General features: G+C 44.6%; 1 protein-coding gene across 2 annotated transcripts; it reads left to right on the top strand.

Annotated features, from left to right (window-relative positions):
- Window positions 1-438: 438 nt before the first annotated feature.
- On the top strand, window positions 439-18,675 carry lamb3 (laminin subunit beta 3). 2 transcript variants are annotated; one of them, XM_062986515.1, is made up of 22 exons: window positions 439-498; window positions 1,877-2,031; window positions 2,243-2,357; window positions 2,633-2,706; window positions 2,825-3,016; window positions 3,393-3,456; window positions 3,547-3,734; window positions 3,984-4,104; window positions 4,194-4,382; window positions 6,116-6,262; window positions 6,401-6,588; window positions 6,952-7,048; window positions 7,135-7,504; window positions 7,626-7,789; window positions 8,276-8,487; window positions 8,716-8,919; window positions 10,868-11,012; window positions 11,110-11,317; window positions 11,482-11,623; window positions 12,100-12,276; window positions 18,045-18,198; window positions 18,296-18,675. In XM_062986515.1, the coding sequence occupies exons 1-22, from the start codon at window positions 441-443 to the stop codon at window positions 18,433-18,435; spliced, it is 3,504 nt and encodes a 1,167-aa protein (XP_062842585.1). In that variant the 5' UTR covers window positions 439-440; the 3' UTR covers window positions 18,436-18,675. The 2 variants fall into 2 exon arrangements, with proteins under 2 accessions (XP_062842585.1, XP_062842586.1); XM_062986516.1 differs by lacking the exons at window positions 18,045-18,198; window positions 18,296-18,675 and having other exon boundaries at window positions 12,104-12,213.
- The last annotated feature ends 2,578 nt before the right edge of the window (window positions 18,676-21,253 follow it).

Genomic DNA, 21,253 nt, shown 5'->3' with positions numbered 1-21,253 from the left:
ATTACATACACCTCTAAACAGTGGGTGTGTCTTAAAAAGCTTATTAGGAAAAAATTAGGAGAGGGGTCCACATACATTAAACATACATTACACATTACAGATCTCATTGAATCTATAAAACACTTTAGTGATGATCAGGGTTCCAGACGTGTGTGTGTGTGTGTGTGTGTGTGTGTGTGTGTGTGTGAACGTGTGTGTGTGAACGTGTGTGTGCATGTTTGTTTTGATTCATTATTATGACGGGTGTGGTGCTGTACGGAAATGTCTTTATCACACACACACACACACACACACACACACACAGGTGTGTTTAAATAAAGGTGAGTGAGCAGGTAGAGAGTTTAATCCATCTTGTGAAGAGAGCAGCTGAGGATTTAAAATCTTACACAGTAAATTAACAATAATAATTCATATTAATAATAAGAAGGCAGACGGGATTCATGGTGTTTATTAGCGGATTCTTCAGGATGAAGGCGCTGATTTTTCTACACATAACAGGTCGGTGTTTATTATTAATATAACATAAATTATATTGCCTGAGCAGAGTAACAGAAATATAACACACAACAGTACAACAGTGAGTTTATATTAGTGAGAACTGGAAGCAGATTTGTGAGGTTTGGATCAGCAGGGTGTGAAAACTATTTTTTAAGAATATTAAAGTATTTTTGTGAAAGAATTAAGCTCTTGTTATTCTTACAACCTCAATCATTAAACCCTAAAACAGCCTTTATCTTCTTTATCTTCTAAACTTTTCATTCTGTTTTAATGCAGAAGAAACGAAGTGCAAATTGGAATGATTTGACAGTAAAATACATTAAAACCATATACAACTTTATTCTTTAATATTTACACATTATAGTGTGTCTATAGAACTCATGTGAGTAAAAACCTTTTAAGAGTTTATATTTATTTATATTTAGGATTAAACAGAAGCTGCTGATTCTCTCAGGCTGGATGTGGACACGAAGCTTAGCATCATGTTAGCATCATGCTAGTACAGAGCATCATAAATAATCATCCATTTAATTATAAACGCTAAAAACAAGCAAATCAGCAACTTTGTTACTAAAATCCCTTTATTTACTTCATTAAAAGTTATTTAAACTATATATATATATATATATACATACATATATTCTTTAAATATTTCTCCTTATCTATTTCTATCTTTATATCTATATACATGTATGGTTAGATTTTGTATTGTGATTTCACCCTCTGTATTTAAAGTGTCAGTATTAGATCAGTAATCATCACATGGAAACACTTTAACTTCATACAATTTTATTTTACAATATTTGGTTGCAGCAAAGCATTAAAGCCACATTTAACATCAGTAAATATAAAGATTATTAAAATTGCTGACTAAGAAACGCTGATACCTGTAAAAAATAATAAATACTTATTATAATTTATTACATTAAACAAATGTATAGTAGCTCAACAGAAGATTGCACATTCAGGTCTTTTACCATCTACCGTACATAATTTTGTGAAAAGATGTCCGTGTAGGGTGAGACCAGAAACCACTGTTGAATGTGCGTGACCTTCGACAGCACTGCATGAGAAACTGTCATGATACTGTAATAAATACAACCATATGATGGGAGAACATCAGAAAAACGCTGTTACTTAACACAGTCCACCGCTGCATCAAGAAATGCAACCTGAAACTCATAAATCGAGTCTATACAGAAACATCTCAGAGTTCTCTGGGATGAGTGGATGAGTGGAGTCCAAGGTTCAGCTTAGATATTCAGTTTGTATTAATATATGAAACAAATGGAAAGATAAACAGAACACACACAAGCTACCTGAGACCTCACCCTCCTGTGCCAGTGTTACACTGTGTGTGTGTGTGTGTGTGTTGCAGTGTTAGCAGGAGTGTGTGTGGCGCAGCAGGAATGTTGGCGTGGCGCATGTTACCCCCCTTTGGGTGAGATACTGTTGGGTAGAGAGGGTGAACTTAAAGCTACCTCTACCTGTGGCCTGAATGGCATCGAAGTCTTCTGTACACCTTTTGGACAGGTATACACACACACACACACACACCACACAAACAAACACATAAATATACACACTCATACATGCACATTGCTGCAGTTTGTGTATTTTTATGAGAGTGACTTTGTAAAAGATGATTTAAAGCTCAACATTTTGTGTGTGTATGTGTGTGTGTGTGTTTGTGTGTGTGTGTGTGTGTGTGTGTGTGTGTATGTGTGTGTGTGTGTGTGTGTAGGGGAGAATGAAGTGTTGTCCATGTGACTCCAGGAACCCGGAGGGTCGGGATGCCCACACAATCCAGAATGTTCTGAGTTCTGCCGGAGCCGAGCGATGGTGGCAGTCCAGAAAAGGTTCCACATATTAACACTCATCCTGGTCAGGGCCGCTGTCCCTGTGCAGCACTATGGTCACCCCTCCTAATGATTAAGCTCTGGTGCTGTAGCCACAACAGCTGTATAAATTCTCTTGAATAAAATCAGTTTCCTGACTTACAGGATTTATTAATTGTTGAAAGTTTATAATCTTATTGATTATGTTTACAGGATAAATTATTATTATTAGTTCTTATGAAACATGACACATCTCTATCATTACTGACTGTGTGTGTGTGTGTGTGTGTGTGTAGATGTGAATCCTGTCACTATAGAGTTGGACCTGAAGCAACTGTTTCACCTGGACACTCTGCTACTACACTTTAAGGTGCACACACACTCACACACACACACACACACACACACACACTCACACACACACACACACACACACACACAGAGTGTAAACATGCAGTAGTTGAACACACTCTCCCAATGACCTGCAGGGTCCCAGACCGGATGCTCTGATAATCGAGAGGTCGTCAGATTTCGGACAGACGTGGAGTCCTGCCATCTACATGGCCACCGACTGTACGTCCACTTTCCCACACGTCTCCACGGCAACAACCTATGACCTCGACAGCCCTCACTGCTATACCCTCCCCTCCAACAGAAACAATCCCTACCAGGACCAACGGGTAACAACACACACACACACACACACACACTTTCACTGAGTGTTGGTTTAAAGCTTGGTATTGATCTGTGTTTGGTATTGATCTGAGTGTTTGGTATTGATCTGTGTATTTGGTATTGATCTGAGTGTTTGGTATTGATCTGTGTGTTTGGTATTGATCTGTGTTTGGTATTGATCTGTGTGTTTGGTATTGATCTGAGTGTTTGGTATTGATCTGTGTGTTTGGTATTGATCTGAGTGTTTGGTATTGATCTGTGTGTTTGGTATTGATCTGAGTGTTTGGTATTGATCTGTGTGTTTGGTATTGATCCGAGTGTTTGGTATTGATCTGTGTGTTTGTTATTGATGAGTTATTGATGGATGTTGGTGTTTATCAGGTGAACTTCCATCCACTGCTGCAGTTCTCCAACGTTCTCCTGCCACAGGAACGAAAGATCCAGAGTAAGAACCATCCAGTAACCCCAGTAATAACTGCTTTATTAATGAATTGATTGGACTGTTTGATTGATTGATTGATTGATTGATGTTCAGAGTTGTCAGGCTACACGGGGCTGCGTATAAATCTGACTCGATTTGGGGAGGTGCCTTACACACCCGGCCGACACCCATCACGCTTCTACGCCCTAAAGGAGGTGAAGGTGACCGGCTCCTGCTTCTGCCATGGCCACGCCCAGCGCTGCCTGTCTGGCCCCGCCTCCAATTACCTGCCCAGCATTCAGGTATAAAACACACAACACTACACACTCAAAACACACACACTTAACACACACCACACACTCATCACACACTAAACACACACAGTTACACACACACAGTTACACACACCACACACTTAACACACTGCTGCACCATCAGACCTTCACATCTCAGCTCTTCATCACACAGCACTATCAGGTCACCACACACACTGCTGTACACTACTAAACCTGTGTGTGTGTGTGTGTGTGTGTGTGTGTGTGTGTGTGTAGGTAAATGGAGTGTGCGATTGTCAGCACAACACGGCGGGAGTGAACTGTGAGCGCTGTGCAGACCTGTTCAATGATCTACCATGGCAACCAGCAGAGAGGGACGACTCACACACCTGCCAACGTACGATACACACCTGTAACACCATGGTGTGCTTTATGTCAGTTCTGACTCTAACCCTGTGTGTGTGTGTGTGTGTGTGTGTGTTGCAGGGTGTGAGTGTAATAATCACGCTGATCGGTGTTATTTTGATTCTGAGCTGTACGAGCGTAGCGGGCGGAAGACTGGCGGAGTGTGTGAGGAGTGTAAACACAACACTGCAGGAATCCACTGTGAACTTTGCGCTCCTAACTACTACAGAAATCCCTACAGTAACATGCAGAGATCCGATACCTGTTTACGTACGTCTCACACACACACACACACACATACACACACCACTACATGTCTAAGTGACTCACTGACTATACACTATATAATAACATGTACAGTCATGTGAAAAAGTTAGGACACCCCATGAAAACCTTTGTCTTTTTGAACATATTTAAACATGAATATTTGAGCTTCATTTGAACGGTACTGAGAGATGAAGGTTATATCATTAAACAAATAAAACTGAAAAAATTACTTTTAAACACAAGTTGTAAAATGTAATGAACAAAAATGGAAATTGATTGTGAGGAAAAAGTTAGGACACCCTATGCGCTAATAGCTTGTATTTCCCCCTTTGACTGAAATAATCTCAATTAGACATTTCCTGTAACCATCTACCAGTCTCTGACATCGACTGGGAGAAAGTTTTTCCCACTCCTCCATGAAGAATTTCTTTAGCTGTGTGAGGTTTGAGGGGTTTCTTGCATGCACAGACCGTTTCAAATCACCCCACAGCATCTCAACAGGATTAAAATCCGGGCTTTGACTTGGTCATTCCAGAACTCTCCATTTCTTTCTTTTGAGCCATTTCTTGGTGGATTTACTGAAATGTTTTGGGTCGTTGTCATGTTGCATGGTCCACCTCCGCTTCAGCTTCAGTATTTGGACAGATGGTCTTACACTTTCCTCAAGCACCCTCTGATACAGTGAAGAATTTATTGTGGATTCTATAATGGAGAGCCTGTCAGGCCCTGCTGCTGCAAAGCAGCCCCAAACCATGACATTTCCACCTCCATCCTTCACAGTTGGTATGAGGTTCTTGTGCTCAAATGCTGTGTTTGGTTTGTACCAACATGTCTTCTGTTACTGTGCCCAAATATTTAAATTTTGGATTCATGTGTCCAAAGCATATTGTTCCAGAAGTCCTGGTCTTTGTCTAGGTGTTCTCTGGTAAACTTTAGTCTTGCCCTGATGTTATTTTGACAGCAAGGGTTTCCTCCTTGCACACCTCCCATAAAAATCAAACTCTTTCTCATGGTAGATGCATGAACCTTCCTATCAACTGTGGCAAGAGCTAGCTGTAGATCCGGTGATGACATTGTAGGATTATTGGAGACTTCTTTATACATCTTGCGCTCTGCTCTTGGGCTGAACTTGCTAGTATGGCCTGACCTGACCATGTTGGCAGTTGTTTTAAATGTTCTCCACTTGTAAATGATTTTCCGGACAGTGGAATGGCTGATTTCTATTTGTTTTGAGATCGTTTTAATTCCCTTCCCAGACTCATATTCATCTATTACCTTCTTTCTGAAGGCCTCAGAGAGCTCTTTAGTTCTCACCATGGTGATACCACTCACTTCAACAATCAAGAGCAAACCAAACTAATGTCTGAGGTTTAAATAAAATTCCAATGTCCTCAGCCGATGGTCTAATCATTGCAGCTGATAAAAGCTGATGTGGTGCACCGGATTCTAATTTTAGACATTTTAAGTAGTAATAAATGTGGGGGTGTCCTAACTTTTTCCTCACAATAAACTTTCATTGTTGTTCATTACATTTTACAACTTGTGTTTTAAAGTAATTTGTAAAAAATTTTTGTTTAATGATATAAGCTCCATCTCTCAGTACTGTTCAAATGAAGCTCAAATGTTCATATGTTTAACTATGTTTAAAAAGACAAATGTTTTTTATGGGGTGTCCTAACTTTTTCAAATCACTGTATGTATATTGATTGTGTGTGTGTGTGTGTGTGTGTGTGTAGCATGTCAGTGTGACAGTGCAGGATCAGTGGGGTGTGATGAGGTGACAGGAGTGTGTCGGTGTAAGGATAATGTGGAAGGACCGCGCTGTGACCGCTGTAAACCTGGATACTTCGGCCTCAGCGGTTCCGACCCGCTCGGCTGCTCCAGTAAGTTGTTTCCACATTATCAACACTACACTGTTGCAATGCATTTTGGGATGTTGGGATCTGGTTGGTACTGCTCTTAGACGTGTGTGTGTGTGTGTGTGTGTGTGTGTGTGTGTGTGTGTGTGTGTGTGTGTGTAGAGTGCTCCTGCGATGCGGCGGGTTCCATTCATGGCGACTGTGATGCCGTGACAGGACAGTGTGTTTGTCAGCCCGGCGTGGAGGGAAGGTCATGTGACCGCTGTGCTGAGGGATTTTGGAACTCACCGTCAGGCTGCCAGAGCTGCAACTGTGACATCACCAACACCATCAACAACAAATGTGATCAGGTACCCAGTGCTTACCCCAGTACACACCTCCCCCACCCCGTCTCCGACCCCGTCTAACACTCACCATCACCGCACTAGAGGAACCACAAGAACACGAGTCCCTTGCACCGTGGGTTCCTGTGTGTGGAGTAACTCCACTGCCCTCGACACTTTCAAATGAATTGGAATGCCGACTGTGAGCTGGGCCTTATTTGAATCTTACAACATCAGCGCTTGACCTCACTAATACGCCTAAATGAAAGTAAATCCCTGCAGTCATGTTCCGAAACGTAGCAGAAAACTTCTTGAAAGGCCGATTTTAGCTCAGTATTAACGCAGATGCTGCAGAAGGTGTGATGATGATTTTCTTCTGTATTTCTGTAGCTGACGGGTCAGTGTGTGTGTCGCCCTGGTTTCGGGGGTCGGACCTGTAGCGGTTGCCCGGAGAACACGTACGGAGACGCGCTGAGCGGCTGTAGAGGTCAGAACGCCGCTCACTCTCACTCTCACGTTCACATGAATAAACTCTAAGCTTAATTCCAGAATCTCTCTTCGTTTCTCCCCCAGCCTGTACCTGTGCCAGGGCGGGCACCGTGCCGGGTGGGTGTGACAGCCGTACAGGTGAGTGTGTGTGTAAGGAGGGCGTGGTTGGTAAGACGTGTGATAGGTGTAGTAGAGGCCACTGTGACCTGTACCCCCAGTGCCCCGTTTGCCCGTCCTGCTTCTTTTCACTGGACAGTGAGCTGAAGAATCTTACGCTCTGGCTCAACCGCCTCTCCAACACCATGCCGGGCACAAGCGACCCCGCCCACCCACGCACACTCCAGCGCATCACACAGGCGCAACACACACTCCGCCGAATCACCCAATCACTGCTGCAGCTCCCCAACGACGGAGACCTGTACACCATCCACGAAAACCGGTCCCGTACACTGCGGTGAGTAACACACACACACACTGGGTTCTGATGATCAGATTACTGCTGTGTGTTTACACTCTGGTATCAGACTCTTTTGTGCATGTAACTACTGGAACTCTGATCCTTTTACCTCTCTCAGGTCACAGCTGATGAAGATCACTGATGGGCTGAGGCGAGGTGCATTTTCTCCTCCAGACCTGCAGAGGGAGCTGCGCACACTGCAGGATCAGCTCTCTGATCTCCATGTGGTTTATGATGCCAAGAAAAATGCTGCCATTCACTTCGACGATTCTAATTACCTGGGTGAGAACCGTTGCACCACCCACACCTCACCAGACATCTCAGCTTTATTAAACAACACATGACGGGAACGTTTCATTCTGCAGCATGTACGTTTAAATAAGGCCAGTGATAGCTTGGTGGTTAAGGTACTGGACTAGTAAACAGAAGGTTGCCGGTTCAAGCCCCGCCACCACCAAGTTGCCACTGTTGGGTCCCTGAGCAAGGCCCTTAACCCTCAATTGCTCATCGTGTTCTGCTCACTGTGTAAGTCGCTTTGGATAAAAGCTTCTGCTAAATGCTGAAAATGTAAATGAAAATGTAAAAACCGGGACCCTGACTGAGGGGGTCAGGGTCCCCCCCCCCCCCCCCCCCCACACACACACACATGTGTTCGTGGTAGCCAGTTGCTTCTTTTTACCTGCACGTGTCGTGTTGTCACAGGGATCGGGGTCTGAATCCTGGAGTCTGTGTCTGTATGTTCTGAGCTGATTGTGTTTGTTACTGCAGGAGTTTTAGATGCTGTTAAAAACGCCTTCAGCAGATCAGCGGACGCAGAGAAGCTCGCTAACGGGGCGCCGCAGATCATCAACACATCCGCTTCAGTCAGAGACGCCGCCGTGACAAACCTGAACCGCATCCAGCCCAACAACACCAAGAACCTACAGAAACTCCTACAGGACCTGGCAACCCGTCCCAACCTCACACCTACAGCCGTACAGGCACGGGTCCTACACAACTACACACAAAAACACACAACTACAACTACATAGCCTCACACCTACAGCCGTACAGGCATGGACAATACACAGCTACACACAACTACAACTACACAACCTCACACCTACAGCTGCACAGGCACGGATTCTACACACAGCTACACATTGACATCAGTGACAACACACACCCAGCACTGTAAGTTTTATGAGAGTGTGCTGGTGTTTCAGCAGGTGTGTGGGAGTAAACGCGTCTCACCGTGCTCACCGCACCAGTGTGAGGGGGAACTGTGTCCAGCAGAGGGAGCGCCCCCCTGTGCTCAGGGTGAGAAGTGTGTCGGGGCGTTACCATGGAGTCACCGGGCGGGGCAGGACTCAACAGAGACAAAGAAGAAACTGCAGCAACTCAACGACAAGATCAGCCAGGCGTACACACAGGTAACACACACACACACAGGTAACACACACACACACAGTACACACACACACAGTACACACACACACTACACACACACTGTACACACACACAGTACACACACACACACAGGTAACACACACACACACAGGTAACACACACACACACAGTACACACACACACAGTACACACACACACTACACACACACTGTACACACACACAGTACACACACACACACAGTACACACACACACACACACACACACAGGTAACACACACACACACAGTACACACACACACAGTACACACACACACTACACACACACTGTACACACACACAGGTAACACACACACAGTACACACACACACACACACAGGTAACACACACACACAATACACACACACACACAGTACACACACACACTACACACACACTGTACACACACACAGTACACACACACACACAGTACACACACACACTACACACACACTGTACACACACACACTACACACACTCACTGTACACACACACAGTACACACACACAGTGCACACACACACACACACACAGGTAACACACACACACAGTACACACACACTACACACACACACACACAGGTAACACACACACTACACACACTGTACACACACACAGTACACACACACACACACACACACAGGTAACACACACACACAGTACACACACACACAGTACACACACACACTACACACACACACAGGTAACACACACACACTGTACACACACACAGTACACACACACACACACACACACACAGGTAACACACACACAGTACACACACACTACACACACACACACACAGGTAACACACACTGTACACACACACACACAGGTAACACACACACAGTACACACACACTACACACACACACACACAGGTAACACACACACACAGTACACACACACTACACACACACACACACACACAGTACACACACACTACACACACACACACAGGTAACACACACACACAGTACACACACACTACACACACACACACACAGGTAACACACACACAGTACACACACACACACACGCAGTACACACACACACAGGTAACACACACACACACTACACACACACACACACACAGGTAACACACACACAGGTAACACACACACAGTACACACACACACACGCAGTACACACACACACAGGTAACACACACACACAGTACACACACACTACACACACACACACACAGGTAACACACACACAGTACACACACACACAGGTAACACACACACACAGTACACACACACTACACACACACACACACGCAGTACACACACACACAGGTAACACACACACACAGTACACACACACTACACACACACACACACAGGTAACACACACACAGTACACACACACACAGGTAACACACACACACTGTACACACACACACAGGTAACACACTTACTGTACACACACACACACTGTACACACACACACACACAGGTAACACACACACTGTACACACACACACACACAGGTAACACACACACACTGTACACACACACACAGGTAACACACACACACTGTACACACACACACAGTACACACACACACACACAGGTAACACACACACACAGTACACACACACTACACACACACACACACAGGTAACACACACACAGGTAACACACACACAGGTAACACACACACACTGTACACACACACAGGTAACACACTTACTGTACACACACACACACTGTACACACACACACACACAGGTAACACACACACTGTACACACACACACACACAGGTAACACACACACACTGTACACACACACACAGGTAACACACACACACTGTACACACACACACACTGTACACACACACACAGGTAACACACACACACTGTACACACACACACAGGTAACACACACACAGTAACTGAGCGTTTGAGTCTTTTTTTTAATTATCTACAGATACAGGAATCTCAGAGCTCCACCAATCAGGTCAGACTGTCCACAGACGAGCTGGCCAATCAGATGAAGCGTTCCCGTGATGACATTAATGATGAACTGAAAGACGTTAAGAACTTCCTACAGAAGCTAAAGGACTTCCTGTCAGGTGGGTTCTGTTCATACTGGGTTCATTTACCAGCGATTTCTGTTAGTCTTTTATCCTCCTCATACGTGTGTGTGTGTGTGTGTGTGTGTGTGTGCAGACCCCTCCTCTGACCCGGCGGTGGTACAGCGAGTGTGTGATGGTGTTTTGGGGGTGAAGTTGCCCGACACAGTGGACGCCCTAAAGAAGAAGCTGAAGGAGATTGAGGGCGTGGCCTCCTCACTGCCCGACAGCACCGCGGTCCTTAAGACCGCCGAGTCACAGCTCGATCAGGCACACAGACTCCTGCAGGACGCTGAGAAAGCTAGGTACCAAAACACGCTAATGCACATGCTAACACCGCCCCCATGCTTAAACTGGCTACATGCTAAAGGTCACACTACAGCTCAAAACGTGCTAATGCTAAAGTGAAGATTTAACACCACTACATGCTAACCACCACAATTAAAGGCTAGTTACTGGTGTGCTGCAGGGACACGGCGCTGGGGCTGCAGGACAGTACTGACGGGGTTCTGGTGTCTCTAAACGAGGGTGAGAGCGCCCTCAATGACATGGAGGACAAACTGCAGCGGAGCCTGGACCTCATCAACAACGCCAAACAGAACGTTGCCAAGGTACGCTCAAATAAATTAGCACAACGTCGAGGCTGGTGGTTCTGGTTTGTTTTTGTTTTTTTTAGCATTTGTGATGTACTCACTTATACACATAACAGACGTAACCAAAACGACAGCTAGTGTGTGAGTAGTTTCCCTCTCCTGAAGTCTTTGTGTGAGTGATAATGAGGTATGAGGGATCAGTCTGGATTAACAACCTGAGTGGGAATAAGGCTTATCCAAAATGTGAACAGCTACTAGTCACTTCTTTTCACCAGACAGTGGTGGATTTTAATGGATATTTAACCAGCCAGCAGGAGGCACTGTTACAGCATCAAAGAGGAGATTCACCTTCCCTCCCTCAGACACGCCCACTTCTGTCTGTCTGTTGTGTTTGAAGCTCCAGCAAGTTTAAAGCTGATGTCTCTGTGACTTTGACCCCCCCCCCATGTACAACCTGTGCTGTGTGTGTGTGTGTGTGTGTGTGTGTTTCTCAGGTAGAGTGGCAGCTGGTACCTGCAGAGGGGTTAGTGAAAGAGGGATCAGATTTAGTGGAGTCACTGCGCCCCCTGCTGGATTCACTGAGGGAGGAGGAGCTCAGAGGGAGGAAACTCGCGGAGGAGGCAGCGGAACAAGCGGAGGGAGCAAAACACGAATCTACTGCTGCTGCACGGGTGAGAACACACACACACATACAAACACACACCTACCTACACACACACACACACACACACACATACAAACACACACCTACAAACACACACCTACCTACACACACACACACACACATACAAACACACACCTACCTACACACACACACACACACACACACACATACAAACACACACCTACCTACACACACATACAAACACACACCTACCTACACACACACACACACACATACAAACACACACCTACCTACACACACACACACACACATACAAACACACACCTACCTACACACACACACACACACACATACAAACACACACCTACCTACACACACACACACACACACACACATACAAACACACACCTACCTACACACACATACAAACACACACCTACCTACACACACACACACACACACACATACAAACACACACCTACCTACACACACATACAAACACACACCTACCTACACACACACACACACACATACAAACACACACCTACCTACACACACACACACACACATACAAACACACACCTACCTACACACACATACAAACACACACCTACCTACACACACATACAAACACACACCTACCTACACACACACACACATACAAACACACCTACCTACACACACATACAAACACACACCTACCTACACACACATACAAACAAACACACACCTACCTACACACACACACACACACTCATACACACCACACACATACAAACACACACCTACCTACACACACACACATACAAACACACACCTACCTACACACACACACTCATACACCCCACACACACACATACAAACACACACACACACACTCATACACACCACACACATACAAACACACACCTACCTACACACACATACAAACACACACCTACCTACACACACATACAAACACACACACACCTACCTACACACACACACATACAAACACACACCTACCTACACACACACACATACAAACACACACCTACCTACACACACATACAAACACACACACACCTACCTACACACACACACATACAAACACACACCTACCTACACACACACACATACAAACACACACCTACCTACACACACACACTCATACACCCCACACACACACATACAAACACACACACACACACTCATACACACCACACACATACAAACACACACCTACCTACACACACATACAAACACACACACACCTACCTACACACACACACATACAAACACACACCTACCTACACACACACACACTCATACACCCCCCCCACACACACACATACAAACACACACACACACTCATACACCCCACACACATACAAACACACACCTACCTACACACACATACAAACACACACACACCTACCTACACACACACACACATACATACAAACACACACCTACCTACACACACACACTCATACACCCCACACACACACACATACAAACACACACACACATACACACACACACACACTCATACACCCCACACACATACAAACACACACCTACCTACACACACATACAAACACACACACACCTACCTACACACACACACACACATACAAACACACACCTACCTACACACACACACACACTCATACACCCCCCACACACACACATACAAACACACACACACACATACACACCACACACATACAAACACACACACACACACACACACACACTCATACACCCCACACACATACAAACACACACCTACCTACACACACACACACACACACTCATACACCCCACACTCAACTCAAACTCAAAAGAAGCTTTATTGGCATGACAAATAAGGACATTCGTATTGCCAAAGCAAGTTACAGAGAAATATAAACAATAAAAATAAGAAAGAACAAAAATATACAGAATAGTTACATGTGCAAAAAATATAGAACAGAATAAAATATTAATAAAAACAGTGCAAAATAATAACAATAAAAAGTATAATATTTACAATAATGAGGTAGTAAAACAATCAGTTTGTGTGTGTATGTGTGTATGAGACGTGGTCACCCACTGTCCCTCACCTGGTGGCAGGTGTGTGTATAGAGTGCTGCTAGTGTGCAGCTCTCTCTGTGCTCCCCCAGTAGGTGGGGCAGTTTGTCGGGGTCTGGGAGGGAGGTAAAGTTGGGGATGATGTTGTTAAATTTAGGGAAGAATTGGGAGCGGACGTGGTGGTACTTGGTACACCGGGTGAGGAAGTGCAGCTCCGTCTCTACTGTACTGAGAGTGCAGTGCTGACACGACCTCTCCTCCCGGGGCAGCCAGGACCGGGTGTGTCGCCCCGTCTCCACGGCCAGGTCGTGTGCGCTCAGTCTGTACCTCGTCAGGGTGTTTCTTAATTTAGGGTCGGATACTGTGCTCAGATAATCTGCTGCACTGTAGTGTCTGTTTAGGGCCAAATAACAAATAACAACAAATAATAAATAACAACAAATAATAAATAACTGCATTTTACTTTGAGTTTTAGTTTCAGTTTCCCAATAATTCAAATATTTAGTTCGGAGTTTTTGTGTAATTTGGTTTATTCTAATTGGGTTTACAAATTTCTTCTGTTCCTGAGTCTTTATTGTGTTAGTGTGTGTTAGTGGTGTGGCGGCGTGTGTTAGTAATGTGTTTGTGTGTGTTATTAGGGTGTCTGTGTGTGTTAGAGTATCTGTGTGTGTTATTAGGGTGTCTGTGTGTGTTAGTGGTGTATCTGTGTGTGTTAGAGTGTCTGTGTGTTATTAGTGTGTCGGTGTGTGTTAGTGGTGTATCTGTGTGTGTTAGAGTGTCTGTGTGTTATTAGTGTGTCGGTGTGTGTTAGTGGTGTATCTGTGTGTGTTAGAGTGTCTGTGTGTTATTAGTGTGTCGGTGTGTGTTAGTGGTGTATCTGTGTGTGTTAGAGTGTCTGTGTGTTATTAGTGTGTCGGTGTGTGTTAGTGGTGTATCTGTGTGTGTTAGTGGTGTATCTGTGTGTGTTAGAGTGTCTGTGTGTTATTAGTGTGTTGGTGTGTGTTAGTGGTGTATCTGTGTGTGTTAGTGGTGTATCTGTGTGTGTTAGAGTGTCTGTGTGTTATTAGGGTGTCTGTGTGTGTTAGTGGTGTGGCGGCGTGTGTTAGTAATGTGTTTGTGTGTGTTATTAGTGTATCTGTGTGTGTTAGTGGTGTATCTGTGTGTGTTAGTGGTGTATGGGTGCAGTGACTCAGGACCAGTTGGATGAGGGGACTGGTATGTTTGCTCAGCTCTTGGTGTTTCAGGGCTTTATAATGATAAGTTTGGGGGTCGCTCTCATTTAGATGGTTCCAGAAGTTGATGCTCTTCTCTGTATGTTGATAATTAGTGGAAATCGGCCTAATTCTGCCCTGCACGCATTGTTCGTGGTGTGTTAGTGGTGTGTTGGTGTGTGTTATTGGTGTGTGTGTTAGTGGTGTGTTGGTGTGTGTTATTGGTGTGTGTGTTAGTGGTGTGTGTTAGTGGTGTGTTGGTGTGTGTTCGTGGTGTGTTGGTGTGTGTTGGTGTGTGTTATTGGTGTGTGTTAGTGGTGTGTGTTAGTGGTGTGTTAGTGGTGTGTGTTCGTGGTGTGTCTGTGCACCTTTAGGATGCTTTTACAGAACTCTGTGTGCAGGGTCTCTAATGGATGTTTGTCCCAATTATGGAATTGATGGTGTGTAAGCGAACCCCAAACTTCACTGCCATATAGAGCAATCGGTTCAATTATTGATTCAAAAATTTTAAGCCAGATTCGAACTGGAATTTCCACGAATGTTTGACGTTTTATGTCGTCGACGCCCTGCGAGCTTTTTCTCTCAGTTCATTTACTGCCGGGTTAAAGTTTCCTGTGGAACTGATGTTTAGTCCGAGGTGAGTATAATCTTTAGTGTGCTCAATTTCATGGTGTCCTAATTTATATGTGTGTTTGGTTCCCTGAGATCTGGCTCTTTTCTGGAAGGTCATAATTTTGGTCTTTTTGAGGTTGACTGTCAGGGCCCAGGTCTGACAGTACTGCTGCAGCAGGTCCAGTTTGTGCTGGAGACCCTGAGCGCTGGGGGACAGCAGGACCAGATCATCTGCATACAGCAGGAGTTTAATCTCTGAGTCGTGTAGAGTGAGACCGGGCGTGGCTGAGTGCTCTAACATGGAGGCCAATTCATTAATATAGATGTTAAATAGAGTTGGACTTAAACAGCAGCCCTGTCTCACTCCACGCTCCTGAGAGATGAGATGTTTCTCTTACTGCCGATTCTTATTCCACACTGGTTTTCTGTGTACATGGATGTAATAAGATCAGATGTTTTACCCCCTACACCACTCTCTAACATTTTATAAAACAATCCTTCATGCCAAATGGAATCAAAAGCTTTTTTTAAATCAATAAAACATGCAAATATTTTAGAGTTATTTTGAACTACATATTTTTCGATCAGGGTGTGTAGGGTGTAAATATGATCGGTAGTGCGGTAATTTGGTAGAAAACCAATCTGACTTTTAGTTAATTATACTACAGAATAACTTCCCCAGGTTACTGCTCACACAGATGCCCCGGTAATTATTAGGGTGGAATTTATCTCCACTTTTGTAGATGGGTGTTATGAGACCTTGATTCCAGATTTCAGGGAAGGAACCGACACTCAGAACCAGGTTAAAGACTTTTAACATCGCCAGGTAAAATTTGGAGCTGCTGTGTTTGATCATTTCATTCAGGATCCCATCAGGTCCTGATGATTTCTTTGTTTTTAGTTTTTTTAATGTTGTTTTTAAGTTCCTGCTCAGTAATGAGAGAGTCTAGAGGATTCTGGTGGTTTTTAACAGCCCGTTCCAGTTCCTCTAACTTACTAATAATTTGATTTTGTTCAGGATTTGAATCTAATTCTACATTTTTAAAGAGTGATTGGAAATGGGTTGTCCAGATATCCCCATCCTGAATGGCCAATTCTTCCTGTTCTCTATGTTTTAATTTATTCCAATTGTCCCAGAATTGATGTGTGTTGATTGATTGTTCAATAATTGTTAGTTGTTTTTGGGTGTACTGAGCTTTTTTGGTTCTGAGTGTACGTTTATATTGTTTGAGGGTTTCACAGTAAAGAAGTCGTGTGTTACTGTTGTTTGGATCTCTGTGTTTTTGGTTTGATATTTTACGGAGTTCTGTTCTTAACATTTGACAGTCTTTGTCGAACCAGCTGTCATCTTTTGTAGATTTAGGTTTTGATTTAGATTAAATTTTTAATTGAGCTTTATTTGCTGTATTTTTAAAGATCTGATTAATATTTTTAACTGCCTGATTTACTCCTTTTTTACTGTGAATGTACGCAGTGTCCAGAAAGTTATCTAAGCTAATTCGGATTTCTGTGCTGCTAATTGCTTTCTGGAACTCTTCTGCGCTGTTCTCAGCCCATCTGTAGGATCCACACACACACATACCCACCTACACACACACACACACACATACCCACCTACACACACACACACACACATACCCACCTACACACACACACACACACACATACAAACACACACCTACCTACACACACACTCATACACATACACACACACAATTATACACACACACACAAACGCACACCTACCTACACACACACTTATACACACATGCACACACACAATGCATTTTTTATTTAAAATGTTATTTGATTGAGAGAATCACGCTGGAGTTTGCTGGTATCAGACTTTAGTTTGTGATGTATGAACGTTTTTATCACTTCTAATGTTGATCGTGAATTGTTTAATGATTTTTGGTGTGTGTGTGTGTGTGTGTAGGACCTGGCGTTACTGCAGGAGCAGTTGGAGAAGCTAAAGCAGAACGCTAACCTGAACAGCCTGAGCAATACAGCAGGAAATCGTTTACACACTTTACAGGGCGAGGCTACACTGCTGATTCAGGACACAGCCGATATCATGAGACTACTCACAGGTACGACACATTCAGACTGTAACAGACGTAATGTTACGACTGTAATGCACTTCTCAAACACACAGGAGGATTTACTGTGTCCCTCTCTCTGTTCTAGATAAAGAGGCGTCACTGCAGGGGGCAAGGGGCGAGCTGATGAGCCACGCCCAACACCTGCATGCTTCAGAGGCTCGACTGAGAGAGCTAATCAACAACATCAGCGCTAAAGCTAATCAATTAGCCGTCTGTCAGGGCTAAACACACACAAACTCACACAAACTACCACACGGCCTAACATACACCATAACACACACTGTTACACACACACCGTAACACACACCATAACACACTGTTACACTATAACACACGCTGTAGCACACACACTGTAACACACACACCAGAACACACTGTAACACACACACTGTACCATAATAATGTAATACTGTTACTATGGAGTGTTTCTGTTTTTATTGTTATTAAATACGTTACAAATACAAATCAATCGTATCTGATGGTATTACTGAGGGTTTTTTTTACCAGGTGAAGAGTGTCAGAGCTCATTAACACGATTCACTAATAAAATAATAAATAAATAAATCTGATGAAAGTGTTTATTTTAAATTTTCTTTCATTTTTGGTAAAATGAAAGAAATCAGCACCAAACCGAACGCAGCAGCACGGCGCCCTCTACAGGAACACATACACACAGCCACAGTGACACTACTTACCTAAACCCTTACAGGTGAAGTATGAGTTACCTGTCTGCACCCTGTCACACACACACACACACACACACACACACACACACACAGAAAAACAGATCCATCAGCACACAGCGAATTCACCGAGGAGGAACGTCCGGCAAAACACCTAAACGTGCGTGTGCATGTGTGTGTGTGCGTGTGTGTGCGCGTGTGTGTGTGTGTGTTTAAGATACTCATCACATCACTCTCACACACCTGGTCTGACTCACCTGTAGAGAAACAGCTGGAATTATGAAGCACAACATCAGGACTGAAATGGTTAGTTTCAGCTCTAAACAAACAGATCATGAAGATGATGGAACCCAGACACCATCAGCTCAGTGGTGGTGCTACCATCCCTCCTCAAAACTGACAGACCAGGTTTGGACCCTTATCACAAGATTTACTCGTCTGGAGCTACGTGGATCACTGGGTGTGATGCCAAGTGTCGCTGCAGTGGTGTAAAGCATGCTACATGTTCTCTAGAGTGAGGGATGCAGGAAGAGAACGCAGGTGAGAAGGTGTCCACAGCAACTAAAACCAAACCAGCAACCAAACATGGTGTGGATCTTCTCTAACCAAGAACCAGAGCACATCCAACCCAGTCTATCAGATTCACTAGAACTATCATCAGATATCAACCAGCTCTGATTATTTCTAACTACATAAGGCAACTAACAGAGTTCCAGTGAGGTGAAATAGAGTGCGTGAGAATATTAGGTGCAGCACGTCAGTGAATGTGAATGTTCTCCTCAATCAGCAGATTTAAACATCAATGAGACTTCACAGGAAGTTCTAGAGCTCAGCCTGTGAAGAACATCTCCACCTACTTCATCCCTCAAAAGATCTGAGATGTCCGTCCCACAATATCAGGACGGGGATGAAACACTTCAGAGAAGCTTCATCAGGTGAACATACTGGGATCTGTTTCTGATATTATGATCATCGTCTGTGGACAGAATAGAGGAGAAGCTGGAGCACACGGAGGAATACACACACACACACACACACACACACACACACACACGCACACACACACACACACACACACACACACACACACACTGATGGTGTTAGAGGAATAAAGCAGTGTGTGATTAGTGGAGGATCTGAAGTTTCTAATGAACGTTTGCAGAAGGTGGAGTCGCCCTGATCTAAATCCTCCGTCTCTTCTCTAATCAGCAGAACGGTTTGATCCTGATCACCACAAACACACATTACCACCTTCAAAGAGCACAAACACACACTACAACACACACCTACACTCACACTTACACACACACCTACACACACACCTACACTCACACTGAAGACTCATCACACTCGCAACACTCAATACCCCCCCCCCCCCCCCCCATCATACACCCCTCCACAACCTTCATACAGCATCCTGGATGGAGAGTGTATATGGAGATCATCTCCAGCATGTTGGTGCCTCAGTGCAGCTACAGAATCCTGATGTTACACCAAACCTCACAGCAGCACTGAAAAAGATCTGATTCTGATCCTGAAGAAGAACCGATACTCTCAGACCCACCAACCACACCCAAGTACATCAACCCCACCAACCACCCAACTACATCAACCACACCAACCACACCCAAGTACATCAACCCCACCAACCACACCCAAGTACATCAACCCCACCAACCACCCAAGTACATCAACCCCACCAACCACCCAACTACATCATCCACACCAACCACACCCAAGTACATCAACCCCACCAACCACACCCAAGTACATCAACCCCACCAACCACCCAAGTACATCAACCCCACCAACCACCCAACTACATCAACCACACCAACCACACCCAAGTACATCAACCCCACCAACCACAACCAAGTACATCAACCCCACCAACCACCCAAGTACATCAACCCCACCAACCACCCAACTACATCATCCACACCAACCACACCCAAGTACATCAACCCCACCAACCACACCCAAGTACATCAACCCCACCAACCACCCAAGTACATCAACCCCACCAACCACACCCAAGTACATCAACCACACCAACCACCCAAGTACATCAACCCCACCAACCACCCAAGTACATCAACCCCACCAACCACACCCAAGTACATCAACCCCACCAACCACCCAAGTACATCAACCCCACCAACCACACCCAAGTACATCAACCACACCAACCACACCCAAGTACATCAACCCCACCAACCACCCAAGTACATCAACCCCACCAACCACACCCAAGTACATCAACCACACCAACCACCCAAGTACATAAACCACACCAACCACCCAACTACATCAACCCCACCAACCACCCAAGTACATCAACCCCACCAACCACACCCAAG

Source organism: Trichomycterus rosablanca, chromosome 24, assembly GCF_030014385.1.
Source record: "Trichomycterus rosablanca isolate fTriRos1 chromosome 24, fTriRos1.hap1, whole genome shotgun sequence".
Classification (NCBI taxonomy): Eukaryota; Metazoa; Chordata; class Actinopteri; order Siluriformes; family Trichomycteridae; genus Trichomycterus; species Trichomycterus rosablanca.
The sequence above is the reverse complement of the archived record's forward strand: the minus strand, read 5'-3'. Positions and strand labels throughout refer to the sequence as shown.